The sequence below is a fragment of the Saccostrea cucullata genome, unplaced genomic scaffold, assembly GCF_032062105.1.
Source record: "Saccostrea cucullata isolate Sc308-1 unplaced genomic scaffold, CSIRO_AGI_Scuc_v1 ctg5588, whole genome shotgun sequence".
Classification (NCBI taxonomy): Eukaryota; Metazoa; Mollusca; class Bivalvia; order Ostreida; family Ostreidae; genus Saccostrea; species Saccostrea cuccullata.
The window spans coordinates 1-21,122 of NW_026929721.1; the positions used below are offsets into that span (position 1 = coordinate 1).

General features: G+C 30.9%; 1 protein-coding gene across 1 annotated transcript; it reads left to right on the plus strand.

Annotated features, from left to right (window-relative positions):
* Nucleotides 1–7,411: 7,411 nt before the first annotated feature.
* LOC134282027 (substance-P receptor-like) lies at nucleotides 7,412–12,967 on the plus strand. Its single transcript, XM_062764464.1, has 5 exons — nucleotides 7,412–7,757; nucleotides 11,395–11,789; nucleotides 12,025–12,132; nucleotides 12,349–12,526; nucleotides 12,823–12,967. The coding sequence occupies exons 1-5, from the start codon at nucleotides 7,412–7,414 to the stop codon at nucleotides 12,963–12,965; spliced, it is 1,170 nt and encodes a 389-aa protein (XP_062620448.1). The 3' UTR covers nucleotides 12,966–12,967.
* The last annotated feature ends 8,155 nt before the right edge of the window (nucleotides 12,968–21,122 follow it).

Sequence of the window (21,122 nt, forward strand, 5' to 3'; positions counted from 1 at the left end):
TTTTTTCCAAATTCACCTGAGGCTAAATAAAATTATTCGCATCTATTTATTTATTCTTTAAATGCATATTTAACTCGAATTGGAAATTGATGATCTTGCAGTGTGACGTCTAAGAGTCATCTTAAAATAATAAGTAATGGCTCAAAAATGAGGAAAGAAAAATTACAATTTTGCACTACCTTTATCTCAATTGAAAGTTGTTCTATCTTCTTTAAAATATATTTGTTTCATGTTATATCAAAGAATATATATATAAGAAGAAAATGTGTAGCATTATTGTATTTGTAAATTGTAAGTTTTATATGTATTAAATTTGCATGTGTAGGACGCAGCTGCCAAGATAGGGACATCAGCTCTCTCCGAGCTTTACGGCACGCAATATACAGTGGGATCTTCAACAAACGTCTTGTGTAAGTGTTTAAAAAAGAACTTTACATTATTATTATCTAAGACGGATGAAGTTAAGTTTTTTTTTTCATAAACATATTTAAGACATTTTTACAACATATTTACTTTCGGCATGACACGATTTCTTTGAAGAAAACATGCATCTATTTGACAATTATACTATTTAAGAAAAGTCTAAGATATGCCAATGAAATATTTGACCCAAAAAAATAATTTCATATCTATACATTTTTTTTATTTTCATTTTTACAGACTCTGCTGCAGGAGGGTCAGATGACTGGGCTAAAGGTGGCGCTGGTGTCAAGTATTCCTACACCATCGAACTGAGAGATACCGGTGCACATGGTTTTGTGCTTCCACAGAATCAAATAGAACCAAATTGTAGAGAGTCCTGGAGAGGTTTGGCGGCATTTGCTATGTCACTGAATGCTCGAAAAGGATAATATAAATCATGTATTCATGTAATAAACTATAACATTTGAAATCTGTTTTGTGTTAATTTTTAACATTTTCCTAAATGTGCAATATATAATGTACTTGTATTTCAATTACAATGATAACTGAAAAGTAATCATTTCATCCTGTGTTTTTTTTTGCTTGTTTTCTTTTCATTTTTTTCTTTTTTGTGTGTTTTTGGCCACATATGTCCAGGAAAAAGGAAATAATGTATGGGAAATGTATGAGACAAGTGTTGCACCGTTTCATCAAATTTATCTCAAATTGACTTTATCTCTTACTAAGTACAATACTGTATGGATGTTAATTTTCTTAGATTATTTTTTTTTCATTTTGTTCTGAAATTTGAAAGCTATTGATATTAGGATTATACTTATTGCCGTTGACTTCGTCTTGAGCAAAACAGAGTGTTCTTAAAATGTCATCCATTAAGTTATTTTTTTTTCTTTTTCATTTTTCATGAAACATATGGAGATAACGAACAGTATTTAAGCTAAAATGTCCATCAAACGATACAAAATAGAAGCAGAGCGAACACGGACCTCCAAAACATCAGAGGTGGAATCAGGTGCCATGGAGCAGCGAGCACCCCTGCCGACCCGTCAGACCCGCCGTTGCACCTTTTCATGATCGGGAAATAACAGGAAAATCTGTCTGCAATGTAGTGTGTATATCATGGCATAAAAAACGTCAGTCAGCACTTGACTTAATTATAAACTTTATTTGCTGACAAAGTCATTGTATCGACCATAGAACTTTGGAAATGATGGGTTTAAACGAGGCTGCTGATATTCTTGTTTCAGCAACTTGGTTTTTTTTCCAATAACTTACCCCGTTTTTTAAAAGTGTTCATTAGTAGACCATGTTCTTGCGTATTTAATCAACTCTGAGAAATAAACCTCGTATGCATGTGATGAAGGTACCATATAGCGAGTTTTCTTGGCGGGTGTAAAATTTGGCGTTTTGCCTGGTCAAAGGTATGCCAATAATTTTGACCCTATTTATTTTAGCGGACACGGGTTTAATCTCTTTGCAGATAAACACTAAGAAGAGTACTGAATATTTAAGCGATTAAAATTTTAGCAGGCTACGATCAAAACGCAAAAATAATCCAAATTTAACACCCCGCTAAAATAACTATCTATATACGGTGTATTGCTGCATAAGTAAGGGAAGTTAAAAACAAAATTAAAATTTCGTATGTTTAATGATATATTTTGTGACAAAGTTAAAATATTGTATATTTTAGGATACATTTTGTCCTTGACTTGGATTTTCTTTTTTAAGACATACTCAAATGGTTGAATTCAAACATTTACATATCCCGTATATACTCGCCTATAAGTCGGTTGTATTTTTTAAGATTATTTTGGAGGGATTTGCCATTGACCCGCTTATAAGTCGGTACAACTCTTTACCATACCATGCTGACAATTTCAAATCAATATTCTAGAATTTTAACTTGGTTTCAATTAAAATTTTAAGAAAAAATGCTGATATGTAATTTTAATTCATCAGAAAAAATAAGTATTAAATGCAAAATAAAGTTATCAAAATATGTAAATACTTGTACTTTATTATGTGTTCAAATACATATATGATACATGTACAGGGTGTTTCACAATATATGTCACACATCTAAATGGGCATAATCTGAATATAGACCATGATGAAAAATATCAAGATCAGAAATTGCTGTCTAGTTTTCATATATTAATAAGAATAGTTAGAGAGTTTGAACTAAATTCTAATGTAAAGATGAAAGACAATTAAATCCCCCCCCCCCCCCCAACAAAAATCAAAATAGATGAGAACAATATCAAAATGAAGTCAATCACTGAGAAAACCTCATAAAAGTTAGATCCGAGTTTAAGGAAATAAATTGTAACAATGCCGGAAAGTGTATTTTACAAGTGTATTTTCATGATTTAGAAATCTTAAATTTGAGTTAAGTGTGTCTGCATACAAAATTTCAGCATCTAAAGCCAATGGACGTTCAGAGTCTGTTCAAGTTTGCAAGATTGACTGAAAGGAAGAGCGAAAGAAGGGGACACTAGTTAACGCATACCGGTAGTTCTGAAATGATACTTTCATTTAAATACAACTTTAGATAGAAATAGATATGCACTTTGTGGGTTCTAAAGAGCCAGATATTAAACAAGAAAAGTCTCAAGTATCCTGTGAAGCTTACAAAACAGTGGTCAGAAATGTCTAAGCGTTAGTCTCATGACTTACTTACTGTAGAAGTACTTTTTTCCGCGTGGTATTAATTTACGCAATGTCTGCGAACACAAACTTTCCGCGGAAATATGTCCTAGCATACTTAATATAAATGTATGGCATATAGTGACAGTCTAAGAAATCCGCGTAATTTTCTACCCGCGGATTAAACAGAAATTGAGATTCCGCGGAATTATGACCCCGTGGAAAAAAGTACGATTACAGTATAACAATGTTGGGAAAACACTTGGAGAATAACATTTTAGGATTGGTTGCCATAGTAACTGATGAAGAGAGTGTTGGATACTTCTGACTCCAAAAAATGATTTTGAATATATGCTGATTAAAATGATATATAAAATGTATATACAGCTTTTGTTGTCATTTATCTATCTGTCTTTAGATGTGTGACATATATTGTGAAACACCCTGTATAATATAACCAGACTCTGTTCAATGATAATCGTCAGAAATGTTTATAAAATATCGTACTACATATCGCCGTTAAGAAATACACTGTATACCAATCTTTTTATGACTCGCCTATAAGTCGGACATAGAGTTTTGGACAAAAATTTAACTCCCAAAAAAAAACCCGACTTATATTTGAGTATATACGGTATGAAGATTTTTTTATTAAACCACAGGAGTCCACTGCTATTTTAGGCGTTAGAAGTGAAGTACATGTACATTTGACACTTTTTAAAAGTTATCCAATGAAAAAAGGTTTATTTTATAATTATGTATTATTTAAGTAAAGATATAAAAATGTAATTCCGTTGTTATCCTTGTTTCCTTCGTTTCAAATAGATCTGAATATTTTAATAAAAATATTTAAGGCTCATTTTGCTACGCAATGATATGCACCATCAACTTTAAGTGGCACAGCTGAAAAGAAATAGTTGAAAATGTTTCCAATTAAATATGATTTTGTTGGATGTTTAAATGACGTTTTGTGTTTGCAAATTTATCTCAGAAATTATTATCCCAAGCACTTTTAAATTACACCTAAAATAAAATGTAGATTTAGCGGAAGATGAAACCACGTTCATAGACAAAAACAAAAAGATAAGATTGTGCTGTACGGACAGTTCCGGAATGCTTATCCTTAAATCGTGTCTTACTATCAAAATATTATTATTATCTACTTCCTTTTGGCAGGATAACCTTAGGACAGGTGATGGAAATCATACAATGTTTATATATGTATTTAATTGAATAAGACATACTGTGAACTCATTGTTTTGGAAAGGAGGGCACTTTTCGTTCAATTCTTGATATTAAGGAACCATCAAATTCATGTCATCTTGTTAATATTTTAAGCTAGAATATAACGTTTGTTTACCAATTAGAGAATTAAATCTTAAGTTCCCTCTCAGACAAAGTTAAGATCAAAGTTAAGATCCTAGTGAGAAACAGTTAGTGAGGTAGAAGTAAAATTAAATCTTTTCACAAGGTTAATGGAGATAAAGGCCCTTAAGAAACCATACAACATTTTGCCAATAAAGAGAGATAAAACACTGACCTTTTCTTTACAGAGCTCTGATTTATTTTAGAAATGAGGCAGAAGAAAGATGTAGACGAATCAAAGTGTTCGTTTTAGGAATGAAATATATATGGAGATAACAAACAACTCAATCTTAAGAGTCCACTTAACAATACGAAATTGGGGCAGAGTAAACACAGACCTCCGATGCATCAGATGTGGACACAACGGAGAAGATCACCTCATGCCGACCGGTCACACCCGCCGTGTGCTACTTGTCATAATGGGGATATTAAGGAAAAGCAGTCGACAATTCATTGAATAAAAAACGGCCTTACAATAAATATGAAAAAAGAGCATTTGACTCAGTGATTTACTATCAAGTTTCTAGGGTGGTTTTTTTTTTTTTTTTTTTTTTTTTTTTGCTCTCGTGATACTTTTAAAAAAGTCGAAGGAGTTAAAACATCAAATTACCAAAAGATGAAACAATTTGATCATCATCAAAAACCAAAAACAGATCCTTTCTTCTCATACTTTATATTTATAATTAATACATGATTCAATTTCTAAAAAAAAACATGAAATAGAAATCAAGAAATTAAAGTCAGAAGTCATTCGCAATGTTTTGTAAAACAGTACAACCGAAACTGCACCTCAGCAAATTTTTTTTTGAAGATATACAGACATTTCCTTATTTTTAGGATTATCTTGATCAAAACCATTGGTAAATGTCAATAACTTTCATAGCACTTGACATTAATTATTTATTTTCATTTCAAAATGTTCATTCAATCAAAAATTATAAACTAACCTTGATTTACAATTCGTTTATTTGAAATTTATCTAAGATTTTTTTTTCTTTTTGAGACTGGAACTTTTTTTATGTGAATACATAAGTAGATAAATATCGTAGCGATTAAAAGGAGTGAGCAAAAAAGGTTGAAAACTCAAAAATAATATTTCATGCAAAGATAAAATGATTTAGAAAAGTGTGCTACCTTGATTCACGTTTTCAATTCCCTTCGTTTTGCTCTCAAAAATTGAGATTGTGTATATTGAAAACTCTCTTTATATAAAAAATATACAATATTTCAGTTGTTTTCAGGTGCACAACAATATCTTGAAAAACTGCACATGATATATATTCCGGATCATATCAAAATAAGGAATATAATATCTATCATTCTTGCGTCAGATTTACCTTAGATTTAAATATTCTCAACACGTGTATTCCTATCTTGTCAGGTGCAGAAAAAAAAAATGAAAAAAGAATTACATATTGTACTTATATATATCTAAAATCCCATCAAAATAAAGGAAATAAGTATAAATATCCTTATTTCAGATTTACCTTTAATATGAATATTTTATATATATATAAATCAAATCAAAATATAGGACAAACATACAGTGTTGTTCTTATCTCTCACCTTATTAAGGCCTATGTAAATATTGAGAATCAAGATGACTTGTTTTCGCAACAGATATAATTTGGGATTATTACCCATTACATCTCTAAAATATTTCTATTTTAATCCGAAAAAGACACCAAAGTATTAACAATGATTATCTCTATGCCCATTACCTGTGCAAGCAACGTTCAAGAAGAACATGAAATTTATATCTGCACATTATGATCATCATTTTATTATTTTTCATTTTTATTATTCATCAAAAGATTTTTTCCATCTTAACGTCTCCCGATGCATCCTGATAAACTAAAAATTATGTGACTTTAGCATTTCAACTGTTCTATGTTTTACTCCTTCTTAATTAATTGAACAATTTCTCAAACGAGGTAAATTATTGACGAACAAGTTGATGAAACAAGAATATCAACAGTCTCGTTTAAAGTCATCATTTCGTAAGTTCTATGGTCGATATAATGACCTTGTCAGCAAATGTTATTTTTTCTTTGGGTCAAATGTAGACTGACGTTTTCCTACAAATTGTTAGTCCATTATTTATACACTGAATTGACGACGGGTTTTTTTTCCGTTATTTCCCGATCATGACAAGGAGCACATGGCTGATGTGACCGATTGGCAAGGGATGCTCACTCCTCCATGACACCTGATTTCAACTCTGATGTTTTGGAGGTCCTTGTTTGCTCTTCTCCTATTTCGTATTGTTTATGCACTTTTGCTTTTGAAAACTGTTCGTTATCTCCATATGTTTCACTCCTACTAAAAAGTTCCTTAGATACAACAGTCAGAAAATATGCACTATAAAAGGAAGATCCAATGCAGTAAAAGTTATTTTTAATGTCTTTATATTTAAAAACAGAAAAAATTCCTTTTGTTTTTACTGAAGAGAATGTACTCCTACATTTAGAATATAACATATGTATGCTTTAAATTAATTATGCACAATTGCGACTTTTGTTTATATCATATATACATGTACCTAGTATTGTATCAGCCCTGATACAGACGTTTCGGAACCTACGAATTTGTCTTCATGCTTTTGATATGGGGCAAAAGTGAATCAAGTACCTGTCCATTTTTTTTTTATAAATAATGCTTTTCATATATAACTTCCCGTAAGTTAAATGTATCATAAATGCACTTTAATAATTAATCAAAGTAACACATCAGTACATTGTTCCGAAGGGCTGAATTTCAAAAGCAAAACAAGTTTTGGGATAACATTAAAAATTGGTCCAAATCTTTATCGAACACCTAAAATTAGATTTACCATGAGACGGGACATCCCAAAATAGCTCACTTCTTACGCCTTATCTACCAGTATAAGAATTTGATCTTCCTTTAGGACTATTTTAGTGTTGATATAAGGACAAGTCTGATTCCTGGAGGTATTGACACCACAGACTTTCACATCATGAATCTTTCCCATTTGGATTTCGCAGCACTACGACGGTTATTGTCGAATTCTTCGATTAATTTAAAAAATGATGACAGTGACACTTCTAATTTGGAAAGAACGTTTCAGATTTACTTGTATGCGTTTACAATGTTTCTATCATTTTTTGCCAATTTTTCCTTGATTGCTGTTGTCTTAAGTGCCAAAAGTCTGAGAACAAAATTCAACTTTTTTGTGGTGAACTTTTCTTTCGTGAATTTACTAATTCCAACATTCTGTATGTGGCTTCATCTAATTTTCCATTTAGACAAAGGACAATGGAGATTTGGACCTTTCTTCTGTAAAATTAACATATTCTTGCAAGGTATTTCATTTTATGTTACTAGCATCATAAAAATTTGATTTTTGAATGCATTTGGAAATGAAGGCATATAAATAATTGTAAGGGCTTGACTTTGTTTCAACTCCAAGTAGCTGATTAGTTTGCATCAATCTGTCCTGAAAGTTTATCACAAAATCCCTTACACTGAAATTCGGGACTTTATATAAACAAATGACAAAGAGGTATACCGGGAAAAATATCAAACATTTTTGTAGAAAAATTGACAATTTTAATTGAACTGCCATTTATTTCAAATCAAATCGTATAACTAATTGAAGTATAATTTCTGTAGTAGATATTTTCGTAAAAGTAAGTTTGATATGTAATATTTTTGTCATATCTCCTAAAATATCATCAATGAAGTTTTTGTAAAGAAATTTAAATTGAACATATCTTTATTGACAAAATGGGAAATGGATCAGACGCAATTCAGGATGACATTTTGTTACAGTTAGATGAACGGACAATGGGTGACCAGAATACCTCTTATTAGCTAAAACAAGAGGCCCAAGGGTCTTAACGGAAACTTGAATAGTCTTCCCCTAATACAACATTTTGTTAATTACAAATTTTTAATGCATGTATATATATGGTACACTACATGAAGAATTTTAAATCTTCTTTGTATGTACATGTAGATTTTCATGGTAAAAATAAGGCTTTTATTTTGATAAACTATCACATTCAGAATTTTTTTTACCTTATTTTCAAAATTAGATCATAAAAATATTCCAAAATATGTTGCTTTATTGTTGACTTCAAATATTTCTAATTAAAGCAAAACATTCAGAAATTAATTTTATTTGTTCAAAGCATTTTTTCATCTCTTTTAATCTCTCTCAATATATTAAATAAAAACGAATCTTAAGATTCCATTATAAAAAATGTTGAAATTTATCAGATTTCAAATAACTACAAAATTGTTTTTAATGACTAAGACTGTAATACCTCTTGGGTAAAGTGGATCTTCATTTATAAATTCGTTTCCTTTGGGTTTTTTTTTTTTAAATAATTTTAAGGGACTTTTTTTTCGGGGGGGGGGGGGGGGGGACGGGTAATGATGATATAATTCATTAAAATGCATATATTTCATTCATCTGAAAAATCAAGGCATATTTAAAGTTAACGATTCTTTAAAATAATGTAACAAATCCTTTCTTGAAGTATGTAATTCATTCAAAGAGGAAAATATTTTATGTTTATTGTCTGAATTAAAAGAAAAACATGGACCTTTTTAAAAGAAAGCAAACGTTTTTGCACACTTTTGCCTTTGAACAAAAATATATAACTTCTTTATAAAGGATCTTTAAATTGTAATTTAAAGGTGTATATTTTCAACGGTTTTCATTATTATTAATCAGCAAGGCTTTTAAAAATTGTCTTAATATTTTTTTTTCTAACACGGTGTGATATTAGAATATATTTATGTCTGGTATACATATAATAAAACGATAAAAACTATTGAGACGATTAGATTCATGAAAAATATTTATACTTTTGTTTATTTTAAAAAAGAAATGATTGAAACATTTTAAAATAAAATTACAACATGATGTTGGCCCACCCTAATGAAATCATATTCACTTTCAAGAAACTCATATCACTTGTACTTTAGACTACCTGTTTAAATAGTGGGCGGTAGAAACCATTCGGTCCTATATCGAATGTGTATTAAAAGTGTACTTAAAGATTATGAACAAAGTCCAAACACGTCATATAAATCTATCTTGGACAGAAACTTCTCCAACATTATCAGGGTGTGGGAGTATATTGATTTCATATTTATTGAATTCTGTCAAATTTATATCTCTTTAGCGATTATCTTGATTTGAATTTCACAATTTATCACGACAAGAACTAAAAATAGATTGTCAATGAAACGGGTCTGAATTTAATTAAACTTTAAACATGTAAACATTCTCACCTTCTTCTGAATTCATTAACTTTAAACATTTACCACCTAACAACGATGATAATTCCAATGAAATATTTATTTCAAAAAAAATCTTATGTAATAAAAATAGGAATTGATGAACAAGGAAATGACGTCATTATTAAACTTATTAAGAAATGATATTTAGTTGAACCTGCCTGAAGACAATAAAATTAGAACACACTTCAGTCAAAATTGTGTTATTGAATATCATGAATTCCATGTAGAATATGTGCAAAAAAGTTTACAGATTTGTGTAATAGACAAATTTACACACACATGGAAAATTTTGTTTCATTCTCAAAATTTATTTAAAAATGATATTGATTTAAAATTTGACTTAAGTCTAGTTCAGTTCATGGTCTGGGGCTGCATTTTGAAATGTTGTTTTATATTAATCAATCTTCTTCTTAATTTTGAATAATGCAGATAATAGTTGATCCTTCCTTGATGCCTGATATGATCTTTTCCTGAGGGCTAAATCACAAATTATTTATGATTAAAAAAAACATGATTACATCATATCTTTCACTCAAATTCAATACGGTTCATGACGTATTCAAATGTTGATGTTTGTAAGATTGAAATTGCTTAAGGTATGTCACTCGTGAAATTTGTTAAATCAAGGATTTTTTGAGAAGTATATTTTGGATAAGTACTCATATAGAGTGACTCAAAATCGCAGAGCAAATAGGGGGTCAGTGTTTATCTTACTGATCTACGGTACAATGAAGTTGACCTTTTTACACCTAAATTTTAACTCTTTGATTAATTACTTTAACCTTTATCATATATTATCTGATGTAACCATGGCAATAAATATGATTTTATTTTATATAACATATTTTGAATAATATTTATCATGAACAAATCTTGCAAATTAATGCCCGTAAATTATTGTGTGACCTTTTTGCACTAAAATGTAACATATTTTGGGGTATTAAAAAACTAAATACGCAATAAAACATTTGCTTTTTACGACTTAAGTGCTGATCGGTCACAAGTATCGAGTACCTTGAAATAATTCAAGAAAAAGTTGGGGTCAGTGATGTTAATTTTGAAATATTAGTCAAAATATGTGATTTTCAGGCGAAAAATGGTGTAAATTTTATCTTGATTTATTTGACATATCTTCATTTTTTTGGCAAAGTTTCTTGAAGGAAGGTGTAAAGCTTGTTCTTAAAATAAAATAAAATTAAGACCTATATTAAATATTCCTTGCAATATCATAATGAAAAAATATTCTCCGAGTAAAAGTATGTGAGGCTTAAGTTCCAAGTTATTAGATTTAATAAATGTGCAGATTTGCAGAATTATCTGCTAAATATCCTTCCACCACAAGAAGTAGTCCTCCATAAATCTTGCTTCTTTGTAGCTTTTTGAGCAGTTTTTTCTTTGAATGTTAAAACATAAACATTGTTGAAATTAAATATGTTATAAAAATTGAATTTAAATGAAAAGTTTTGTAGCAAGAGGTTCTGCGTGAACTTTTCTAAAAAGTTGACGAGTGACCTACTTTAACTAATGCTTCGTTGGTTCTAATTTGATTTTCTTTTTTAAAAAAATGAACCTGTGATAATCATTAAAACGATCAAATTATAAGATGTGGTGCTCGAGTTCAATTCCATCTGAAAATATTTATGGGACCAATCAAATCGAATACGCTCCACATGTTTCATTTTTCAGTTCTTGTCGTCTGTGTAAGCAACTTCACCTTGACAGTAACTGTCCTTGACCGTTTCTTGGCAACGTTTTCCTCACCTCTTCAGAAGTACACCCAGGACCACGTGATCATCGTCATGCTTGTTGTTTGGATCTCGGGCCTTGTTTTATCCTTACCATACATCTTTTACACCAAGTTTTCGGAGTTTAATTGGATCGGAGGTCATGAACGTCTGTGTCAGGCTCATTTTCCATCTATGGAAGCCAGAAGAGCATATGTGACAATATTTTCTTTACTGGGTTATGTTCTTCCGGTCCTTGTGATGTTTTTCCTCATGAGTATTTCTCTTCGAAGTACAGATATTCCAAATGATAGCATGGAGAGGGAAGTTAGAATTAGATGTCAGATGAAACGAAGGGTAAGTAACAGTAGAGTCTCAGGAAGAAGGACAAAAAGAATCCGGAAACATAGCATTCTGGAGAGATTTTAAGGGGAAAAGAATTGAAATTTATATCTACCAACTTTAAAAAGTTTCAGATAGCTGGAGGCCTAATTATTTATGCTTTGAAATATTTCATAAAACACCCATCTTTAAATCTCACCTATTCAAATGTCTTTCATTATTTTAAGCATATTAAATTATCTATTTTCAGGCCCTACACTATGTATTCACTGTTCTAATAGTATTTTTCCTTTGCTGGTCTCCACAACAATTTCTCATGCTGTGGGATGTTTTCAGGGAAAGAACACTACATACTAAGGTTTGATTTGAATTTTGAATATCAAAATACGAAATAAAAGAGTAATTAAAATTTTCCTGCAAATTTTATCCATTTAGGTCCACAGCCTCCTAAAAATACATTTTCGTCGGAATTTTCCGAAAGTAATCATTTTATATTTCTGCAAATATTCATCCGCTATATGTAAAATATATTTATCTAGAAATATGATTTTGAATTCTTTCTCTCTTTATCTAGTTGCCGAAGGGTATTCACCAGTACAGTTTCTATTCTTACTATGTTGCCTATGCCAGTAGTTGTGTTTACCCAATTTTGTACATGACGTTTAACAAAGGCTTCCGGTATGCAATAACTCAGATCCTACGTCGCAAACGACATACCACGAAGGGTAATACCATGGTAACCGATTTGGGAGGTAAGGATTGTAAAAATATACAAAAAGAATCATTTTCTAAGTGCAACTCAATGCTTTCCTTTCAATCACACTGTATCAATGAGTATTTTAAGACCATTCCTAAAAATATGAAGATGACGAGCAGTATTTAAGATCAAAACCGCATAGGGATATATACAATGCAAACTGAGAGAACAATCACTTACCTTCTTTTTAAATTAGCTTAAAAAGTTGTACTTATTTTTTGTACCAAACGCATCATATATAATTTAAAAAGGTTTTATCAAATAAAATTTCAAATGATGTATGTTTTATAGGACAAAATGATGGATTTGAGAATGATATCGACTCTTTTGAAACCTTGGAAAAAGATTCTGGAGTGGAACAAGTTCAACTCCAGCCTACAAACCAGGTGCAGGTGATAGCAACCATAGAAGAGCAAACACAAGCTTCAACATAATTATAAGAAAACTGAAATTTTTTTCGCCCTTTTACACCTGCAGACAATTTTTCCCCGCTTTAAATTCGCCCAGTCATACTTTTGTTTAAGAAATCATACCGTATTCTTTTAATTAGTACCGTTTTAAATTTGCTAAGATAAGGGTAAGGCGAAATGGGGCGAAAATAGAACGGGGGCGAAAAAATCCCTGTATACAGTATCACTTGCTAGCCCGACAAAATATTTATTTTTAAATTTTTGTATAAAGTACTATTTTAATTGATAACATTCTTAAAAATGTATGGCATACTACCGTAAATCTGGAAATTTTTACGTCGATTTTATTTTGCGAATTTGGGTCAAAATGCAGTTGAATAATTTTTACGTTTCAAAATTTTGCGAATGACCACTGCTTTGTTTACATTTTCTTATTGGTAATTTATTTTTAAGAAAAATATTTTTGCGAATGCAATGAACTCGCAAATTTGCTAAAAATTTATCTACAGCAAAATTTTCCAGATTTACGGTAATTATCGTCAAAGAATTTGCTAAACATAGATACATTATCACGTAAATAAGTTGCAATTGTCACCCGCTTTGGCTTAATTATAAGCCAAACCCATTGTTTCCGTTTTATGTTCATTATTTTAAATGTACCTTTCTAATGAAATGGAATCATGTGTTAAGAATTCTGATACACTGAAATTGCTCTCAGTGCTGAACAAACCATTTTTGACTTAGACTTACTCAAAAGTGAATAAAGTTAGGTATTGCATAATGCTGAAAGACAATAAATAGCGTTTTGATATTGAAGATATAATAAATTCTCTGGATAAAGTGGACTATCAATTAGCACAGCTAGAATATTTCATAATGCTAATATCTTAAGTAATAAGAAATTTTCCAAACAATTTTAAGGTTCATCACAAATATAATTTATCATCTGAGGAAAATGAATTGTTAAAATCTATTAAAAATATTGTTATGTTTAGTTATATAACATGTTTATTTTTTCACTGTATTGTAAATAATAAGCTAATGCTATTTAAGAACAAAAGCATGTTTGATCAAATAAATGTGTGCAATAATTGTTGTTGAGTGTTTTGTTAAAGCATACGATAAAGAATATTGATTTGATTGATCGATCGATCAACTGTAGCTCTAAGTCCCATACGAGCTTTTTAACTTAATTAAAAGACATTACAATATACCCATGAAGGGCCTCAAATTCAGACCTATACTCGACACAACTGGGCTATGAGGGTTCTTTTTTGTCAACGTCTACTGGTGATCTTCAAAACGGTTTTATGGTTTCAACCAAAGGACGTGATTTTTTATTTCTAGTGCCAGGTGCTTGGGGAAGAAACAGTTGTTTCCTATATATGTTTACGTTTAATGTTTGAAGCAGCGCTGCCAACAAAAAATAAACCCTAACCTCCTGATCACGAAGCGAATACCCTACCACTACGCTACAGTGTTTGGTACAAAGAAAGGTATATTGGACATAGAACAAACCAAGAAAAACTCTTAAATTGTCTGTGACCAAATTGTTTTTATTATGTTTCTAGCTCAAACTTTACAATGCTCTGTTTTAGCAATATATTCTCATAAAATAAAAAGAAAAATTCTCAAAGTTAAAAGGTAGAATTTCAGAAATATATACATGTATCATATATATGATACGGTAATTTAACAATAATGTTTAAAGATTCTATATAGATTTATTCTCAATCTTAATAAAAATTGATTGAGAAAATGATATTCTATTAATACATTGTTTAATATATCATATTTCTATGCTTATAAACAATGTATCTTGCTTCAGTGTTGCTGCATTATTAATATAAAATAAACTAAAACATTCAATTTGACACTATACCTAGTATTTCAGTAATTTTCTTTCGGTATATTTTTTAATCATATTTTGATTGTCCTGCATCAGACCATTTTTTAAGTCATTGCTTTTACATAAATTTTGTCTACGAAGTGAGCTGTAACTGCAAAGACAGGAAAATATGATGATATAAAAGCTGAATACCTATTTTCTTAGTTGGCCATTTGTGTCTATGTTTAATATGTCGCACAAACATTAAACAGATTTACCAGACTCTGTGAGGCCCCTTAATTTGTTTTGACCTCACTTGAAAATACTGATAACTGTAAAAATAACCAAAAGACAAAGTTATTTCGTGACATTGGACCAAGACAATAACAGAAACAAACTTGATCAGATTAACCCCAGTAAAAGGTTTACGAAGTCGGAAAATACAGTCAATAAAAAGAAGACTTTATTTGTTTTGGCGTGCTTGTCATGGCCATTTAATAATAAATTAGATATAACACAATGTATGCGCCGATCATTATGATTATATGGCAGCATAGGTAAATGAATATAGATGATGAGCAAGAGAAATACCACCTTGATCCAAGGAGTCTGGAAAAAACAGTACCCCCCGGAGACAGCATTCTTTGCAAAATTATGCCTAACAAAGTCAATAGCCACACACAACTGGAACATTGAAGGTCTGCAAAGCACATCAACATCGAAGGTCCGCAAAGCACATCAACAAGCTGGTGGATCCTATTCAAGATTCGATCCATGCCATGACGCTGAAACGAGAAATTAAAAGAAAACGAAAAAACAACCGGAAAAAAAACAGTTGTAATGAAAATGCATTAGAAGAATGGCAGAGGTGCTAAAGGGGGATAAAATATAAAATTAAGGGGAGGGAGGGTGGGTTTTAAAAAATCTTTGCGTCTGCTTCGTTCAATTTACAGATTCAAAAGGAATATTCTAGAAGACATGCGCATACAAGAAATATCAAGAATTTTTTAAGCACCGAGCCCGATGATTTATGACGTTCAATGTTAAGAAACTAAGAGTTATCTATCTTTGCATGTAAAACAATAAGCTGCACGAAATAACCAGGTTTATCCATATTGGATAAACCCCATTATTTCGTGACATTGGACCAAGACAATAACAGAAACAAACTTGATCAGATTAACCCCAGTAAAAGGTTTACGAAGTCGGAAAATACAGTCAATAAAAAGAAGACTTTATTTGTTTTGGCGTGCTTGTCATGGCCATTTAATAATAAATTAGATATAACACAATGTATGCGCCGATCATTATGATTATATGGCAGCATAGGTAAATGAATATAGATGATGAGCAAGAGAAATACCACCTTGATCCAAGGAGTCTGGAAAAAACAGTACCCCCCGGAGACAGCATTCTTTGCAAAATTATGCCAAATGGGTCAAGGGACAAAGTCACGTGACCCATCCGCCACAAACTAAAATTGGGGCGGCAATTTTGCGGCCCAAAGTAACAACAGCACAAATCGTGCACAAATTAGGTACAAATCGTACCAAAATATATGTATTAAGCCAAATGGGTCAAGGGACATAGTCGCATGACCCAAACTAAAATTGGCACCCAGATCAACAATAAAAGCACAAATCGTGCACAAATTAGGTACAAATCGCACCAAATAACCAAATTGGTAAGTGAAAGGCACAAATTGCGCCTTAAGATTGAAATTTGAAAATTAATGCAAATTGCATTGAAAATGATAAATGTGCAACTCGCACACAATGGGGCTCATGACAAGCATCGCAGAAATGTTCACAAAACAAAATTACACAATTGATATCATTTCTCAAAGTATAAATAAAATTGTTTCCCAAATCTGAAAAACTCCAGTATCTCCCTTGCAATGCGTCCTAATATGTGGATAACTGATTGATGCACCACGACCCTTAAACTTACTTACCACAAATGTAGCACATGCACTATTAATCCTATGTCTACACTTCTGTCATTCTAAATTTGCAAGGCAATTTTAATATCAATTATTTTGAGGCAAAATATGTGACCATATATGTAATAAAAGTTTGTGGGAATACTAAGTAAATGTCAAAGCAATATTTGAATTGCAAAGTTGTGTCATAATATAAAACATATATATAAACAGAAGGTAAATTTACAACAATGGTCTTATGTAAGATTTGCAGGCTGCTGACTGTAGGGTTTTATCATTTTATCGATACGTATCAATATACAAGAAACATATCGTATCGAAAATTTACTTCCAATACGTATCGGACAGGCATTTTTTCTTCTAATTCTGTTAAAAAGATTGGAACTTCAATCACCAAAGATCATATTTCACTAATTAAATCTGTTAAATAATCATTCAATTTTTTAAGGCAATAACACAGTTTTTAGAATTATTACTAAAGCATAGACAATTTTAATTTAAAATGTTGATTTTACAGTCATTAAAAGTTTTGATTTGATAGTCATTAAAAGTTTTAATTTGAGGTGTAAGTTGTAATGACAATGAAACACTTAATTTTTATGAAATTCATACGTTAAATGATTTATAAGCCTTTTATGATTGACTTGTAATAGAATCCAATATATCGCATATATCTTTAGAAAAAAAAAAAAAAATTATTGTATCGTATCGTATCTAATTTTTTTTTTTTATTTTGCTCAATACACAGCCCTGGCGCCCTACTGCCACCTTCCGATCTGCGTAATATTTTCCTCTGTAAACACTTTTGTATACAAGTGGGTTGCAACCCCAATGTGAAAAATCAGTACGTCTTAACTTCAGTTGACTGAATATTCAAAAACTGCAAAGCTTTGTTTAAAGTTTATACAATGTATAACGACCATATTTTGTACCTAAGAAATAAATAGTCCAATATTTTAAATCATGGTAGCAAAATATTTTGATTGATTAATTTTTATTGTTCTACGCCAAGTCGGCAATATTTTAGTCATAATTTGAAGATGTTGTCAAACAAAAATGTTCCAACAAGGAATTTACATGTTGATTACTAACCAATTAATTGCACCTTGATTTTAATATTAAAGTCTATGGACAGCGCATATGTGTTTGAAAGATATTTTAAGAAGTAATCTGAATTTCAAACTAATCCGAGTATTATCTCTTGATGAAAATATGCGTTTGTTTGTTTATTAAAATATGATATAAAGTGAATAATACCGAAGAAATTTAGATAAATAATTTTTTTTTTTTTTTTTTAATCAAGGCCAGGTAACTCTTAAAAACTTTCAATGTGCAAAATGACCGTCTCTGTACATGTTATTAGTCTAGCGAATTTTGGTTCATTTCACTTTTATCTTTATCTAAAATTGTCGAAAATCCCTTCATTATACATTGAATACCTTAAGATGGACGGAAACTGATATTGGGATAAGGGTTTTGAGTTTAAATGTGAAAATTGAGACGCCCTATCAATATTTGTACATAATACAGCAAAATTCTGCAAAGATTGAAACAATCATATTGTAATATTTTTCAAAATGCAAACATGTTCCCGAACCAGTTTGGCCAGTCTAAAATGTTGTAACAAAAAACTTGAATGGTATCACAAGAGACAATTATATGCTTGATACCCAAAGCCACTATTTTACTCACTTTTAGTAATGCAAAGAAAGCTCATGTAAAAGCAGACTTAAATAAAGCCGCTTCAAAATCATGTAAAAGCAGACTTAAATAAAGCAGCTTCAAAATCAGAACACAAATCTGGCAAAACACTGACAATGTTATCCAACATAGGTAATATAATAGTTTTCTTATATCCTGAGACGCATTAGTTACATCTCTTGTAACCAACCCATATCTTATTAATAATAAATGAATCGATTGGATTCTGTCAACCATGCAAGTTGATGACAAAACTGATTCCTGATAAATAACATTTGACGGTAGAAAAGCCATAATACTCTGACATATATATGCTATAAAATTAATCATATGATCAAAAGGAGGGGACCAGATCTGCTGAAATGATACCTGTTGCCTGAAATTGAAAAAAGACTTTTGCTTTCTGTATTTTGAGATACACCAGTTTGAAGGAGACTGGCTACAGCTGGCTCCTAAATAGTTAGATGCAAAACTGAATAGGTACATGTACATGTAGGGAAAAGGTACTGTAATGAAACCTGGTCCACATAAACCGAGAAATAGTATATGGAATTTATTTATTATCATTATTTTATAATATACCTTGTATATGTTGCTTTTAAATGTACATTAAACTTAAAAAATCTGCATAACTAACATCCCGACTAATGCCATAATTCTTTTTTTTTTTTTTTTGGATGATTTGTGATTAAATTGCTATAAACCAAAGAAAAATTGTCAATATGAAGTTGTTTTTTTTTTTTGTTGTTGTTGTTGTTTTTTTTTTTTTTTTTTTTTTTTTAAATTTAATTTAAACTTTCAGCCCAGATCATAATCCTTAGTACAACAGATACAATTTCTAGGAAGGCGATATCCCTGCATTACTCCTCAGGCCAGTCAACCGGTCAATGTGGGCAAGACCAATGTTTACTAAACACCACACGTAACCATTGAACTATCTAAATAAAATTGAAGTGCATTAATTTTATAGATTATTCCTGCCATACACGACTAGGAAATGGTGTGACGTGTCCTACAATTAAAATTCCCAAGAAATAAAATTAATATTAATTACAAATCAATAAGTCTAGAATACCTTATTTTTATTTATTTATTTAATCATTTTGGGAGTCGTTTAGAAAAACAAAATATTGTTAAACGTTTAATTATTCGATTAATTCAATTATTAAAAAATTAATTCTATGTACATGTATAATTTAGTGTATATTTAAAGAAATTAAATGTTTATGTACATGTAATGGGACGATTTTTTTTTTTTTATTAACAAACCCCGATATTTTCATTGAAAATTATATAAAAATGGCATTACTAGATCACCGTAGAAAACATAACGAACGATGGAAATCCCAAATTATTACTATGTGAAGCCTAGATGGATAGTATTAGTTTATAGACTATTTATGCAGGGTCTTGGTTTTTTAAAGCAAGTTTGTAACTCTGGTTTAAACCACGACGGATGCACGTGCAGTAGATTTTGGCAAATTCCCAAATGTGCAGAAATACACAAAACACTCGATATTGGTTTTGGCAAATAGCAATGGTGGAAAAAAGGTGTCATATTTTGTGAAAAACATGCATAGGGTTCCACTTGATAACAAATATGACGTCATTTGAATGTTGCATTGTATGGAAATTCGTAAAAATTAAAAATATGATAATTAATAAAAGGATTTGGGTCAAATTAAACTGTACCTCGATTATGTTGAGCTGGATTAGCAGGTAACAGGTAAACTAAGGAAGTTACAGTGACTCTGAGTCAGGTGCCTGCTCGACAATGGCGACATCATGTTCAGAACTGCATGAGTTTCTACAGCTAGGCCTTCTCTATGTTTTAGGTCTGGATACGGAACTTCTTGTGATTTCTCTGAAATAAGGTCTTCTGGCCTTCGAAGCTCTTGATACACGTAACATATTTACTTGTATTTGACAATAAATCAGCAGATGATGATCGATTAATTCTTTTAAAAAATCTTTGCGTCTGCTTCGTTCAATTTACAGATTCAAAAAATCTTTGCGTCTGCTTCGTTCAATTTACAGATTCAAAAGGAATATTCTAGAAGACATGCGCATACAAGAAATATCAAGAATTTTTTAAGCACCGAGCCCGATGATTTATGACGTTCAATGTTAAGAAACTAAGAGTTATCTATCTTTGCATGTAAAACATTAAGCTGCACGAAATAACCAGGTTTATCCATATTGGATAAACCCCATTAAGTAATTCAATTTTGATTGTATTCGAATTCTATCCTCTGTTTGGTTAATATATCTAAAAATGAAACAAAAACCAGCTGAATCATCTGTATCCATACAATCCTCTCATTTCCAGTCTCGGAATTCACGGAAAATTGCAGATTTAATAACTGTACCTTTAACTTCAAACAATAATTCGATCTTACCACATGTAAACAAACAACAAGGCTGCTAGGCCTATGTATCAGTTTTTACCTCCCCTTGCTTCCAATCACTTCCGTTACTCGGGACTACATGTAATAAAAAGCAACGAAATTTTACACCCACAGTTGTTTAAAGATTTTAGACTTTAATTTTGAGGAGTGACTCTAATTTTTGGCCAAATTATTCAAACACATATTCGAATTATACTCGAATAATTTGGCCAAGAATTAGACTCATTCCTAAAATGATTATCAGTTCAATCTCTTTTCAACTTATAATAAAGCCATCCAAGAGGTGTGAAATTTATGCCATG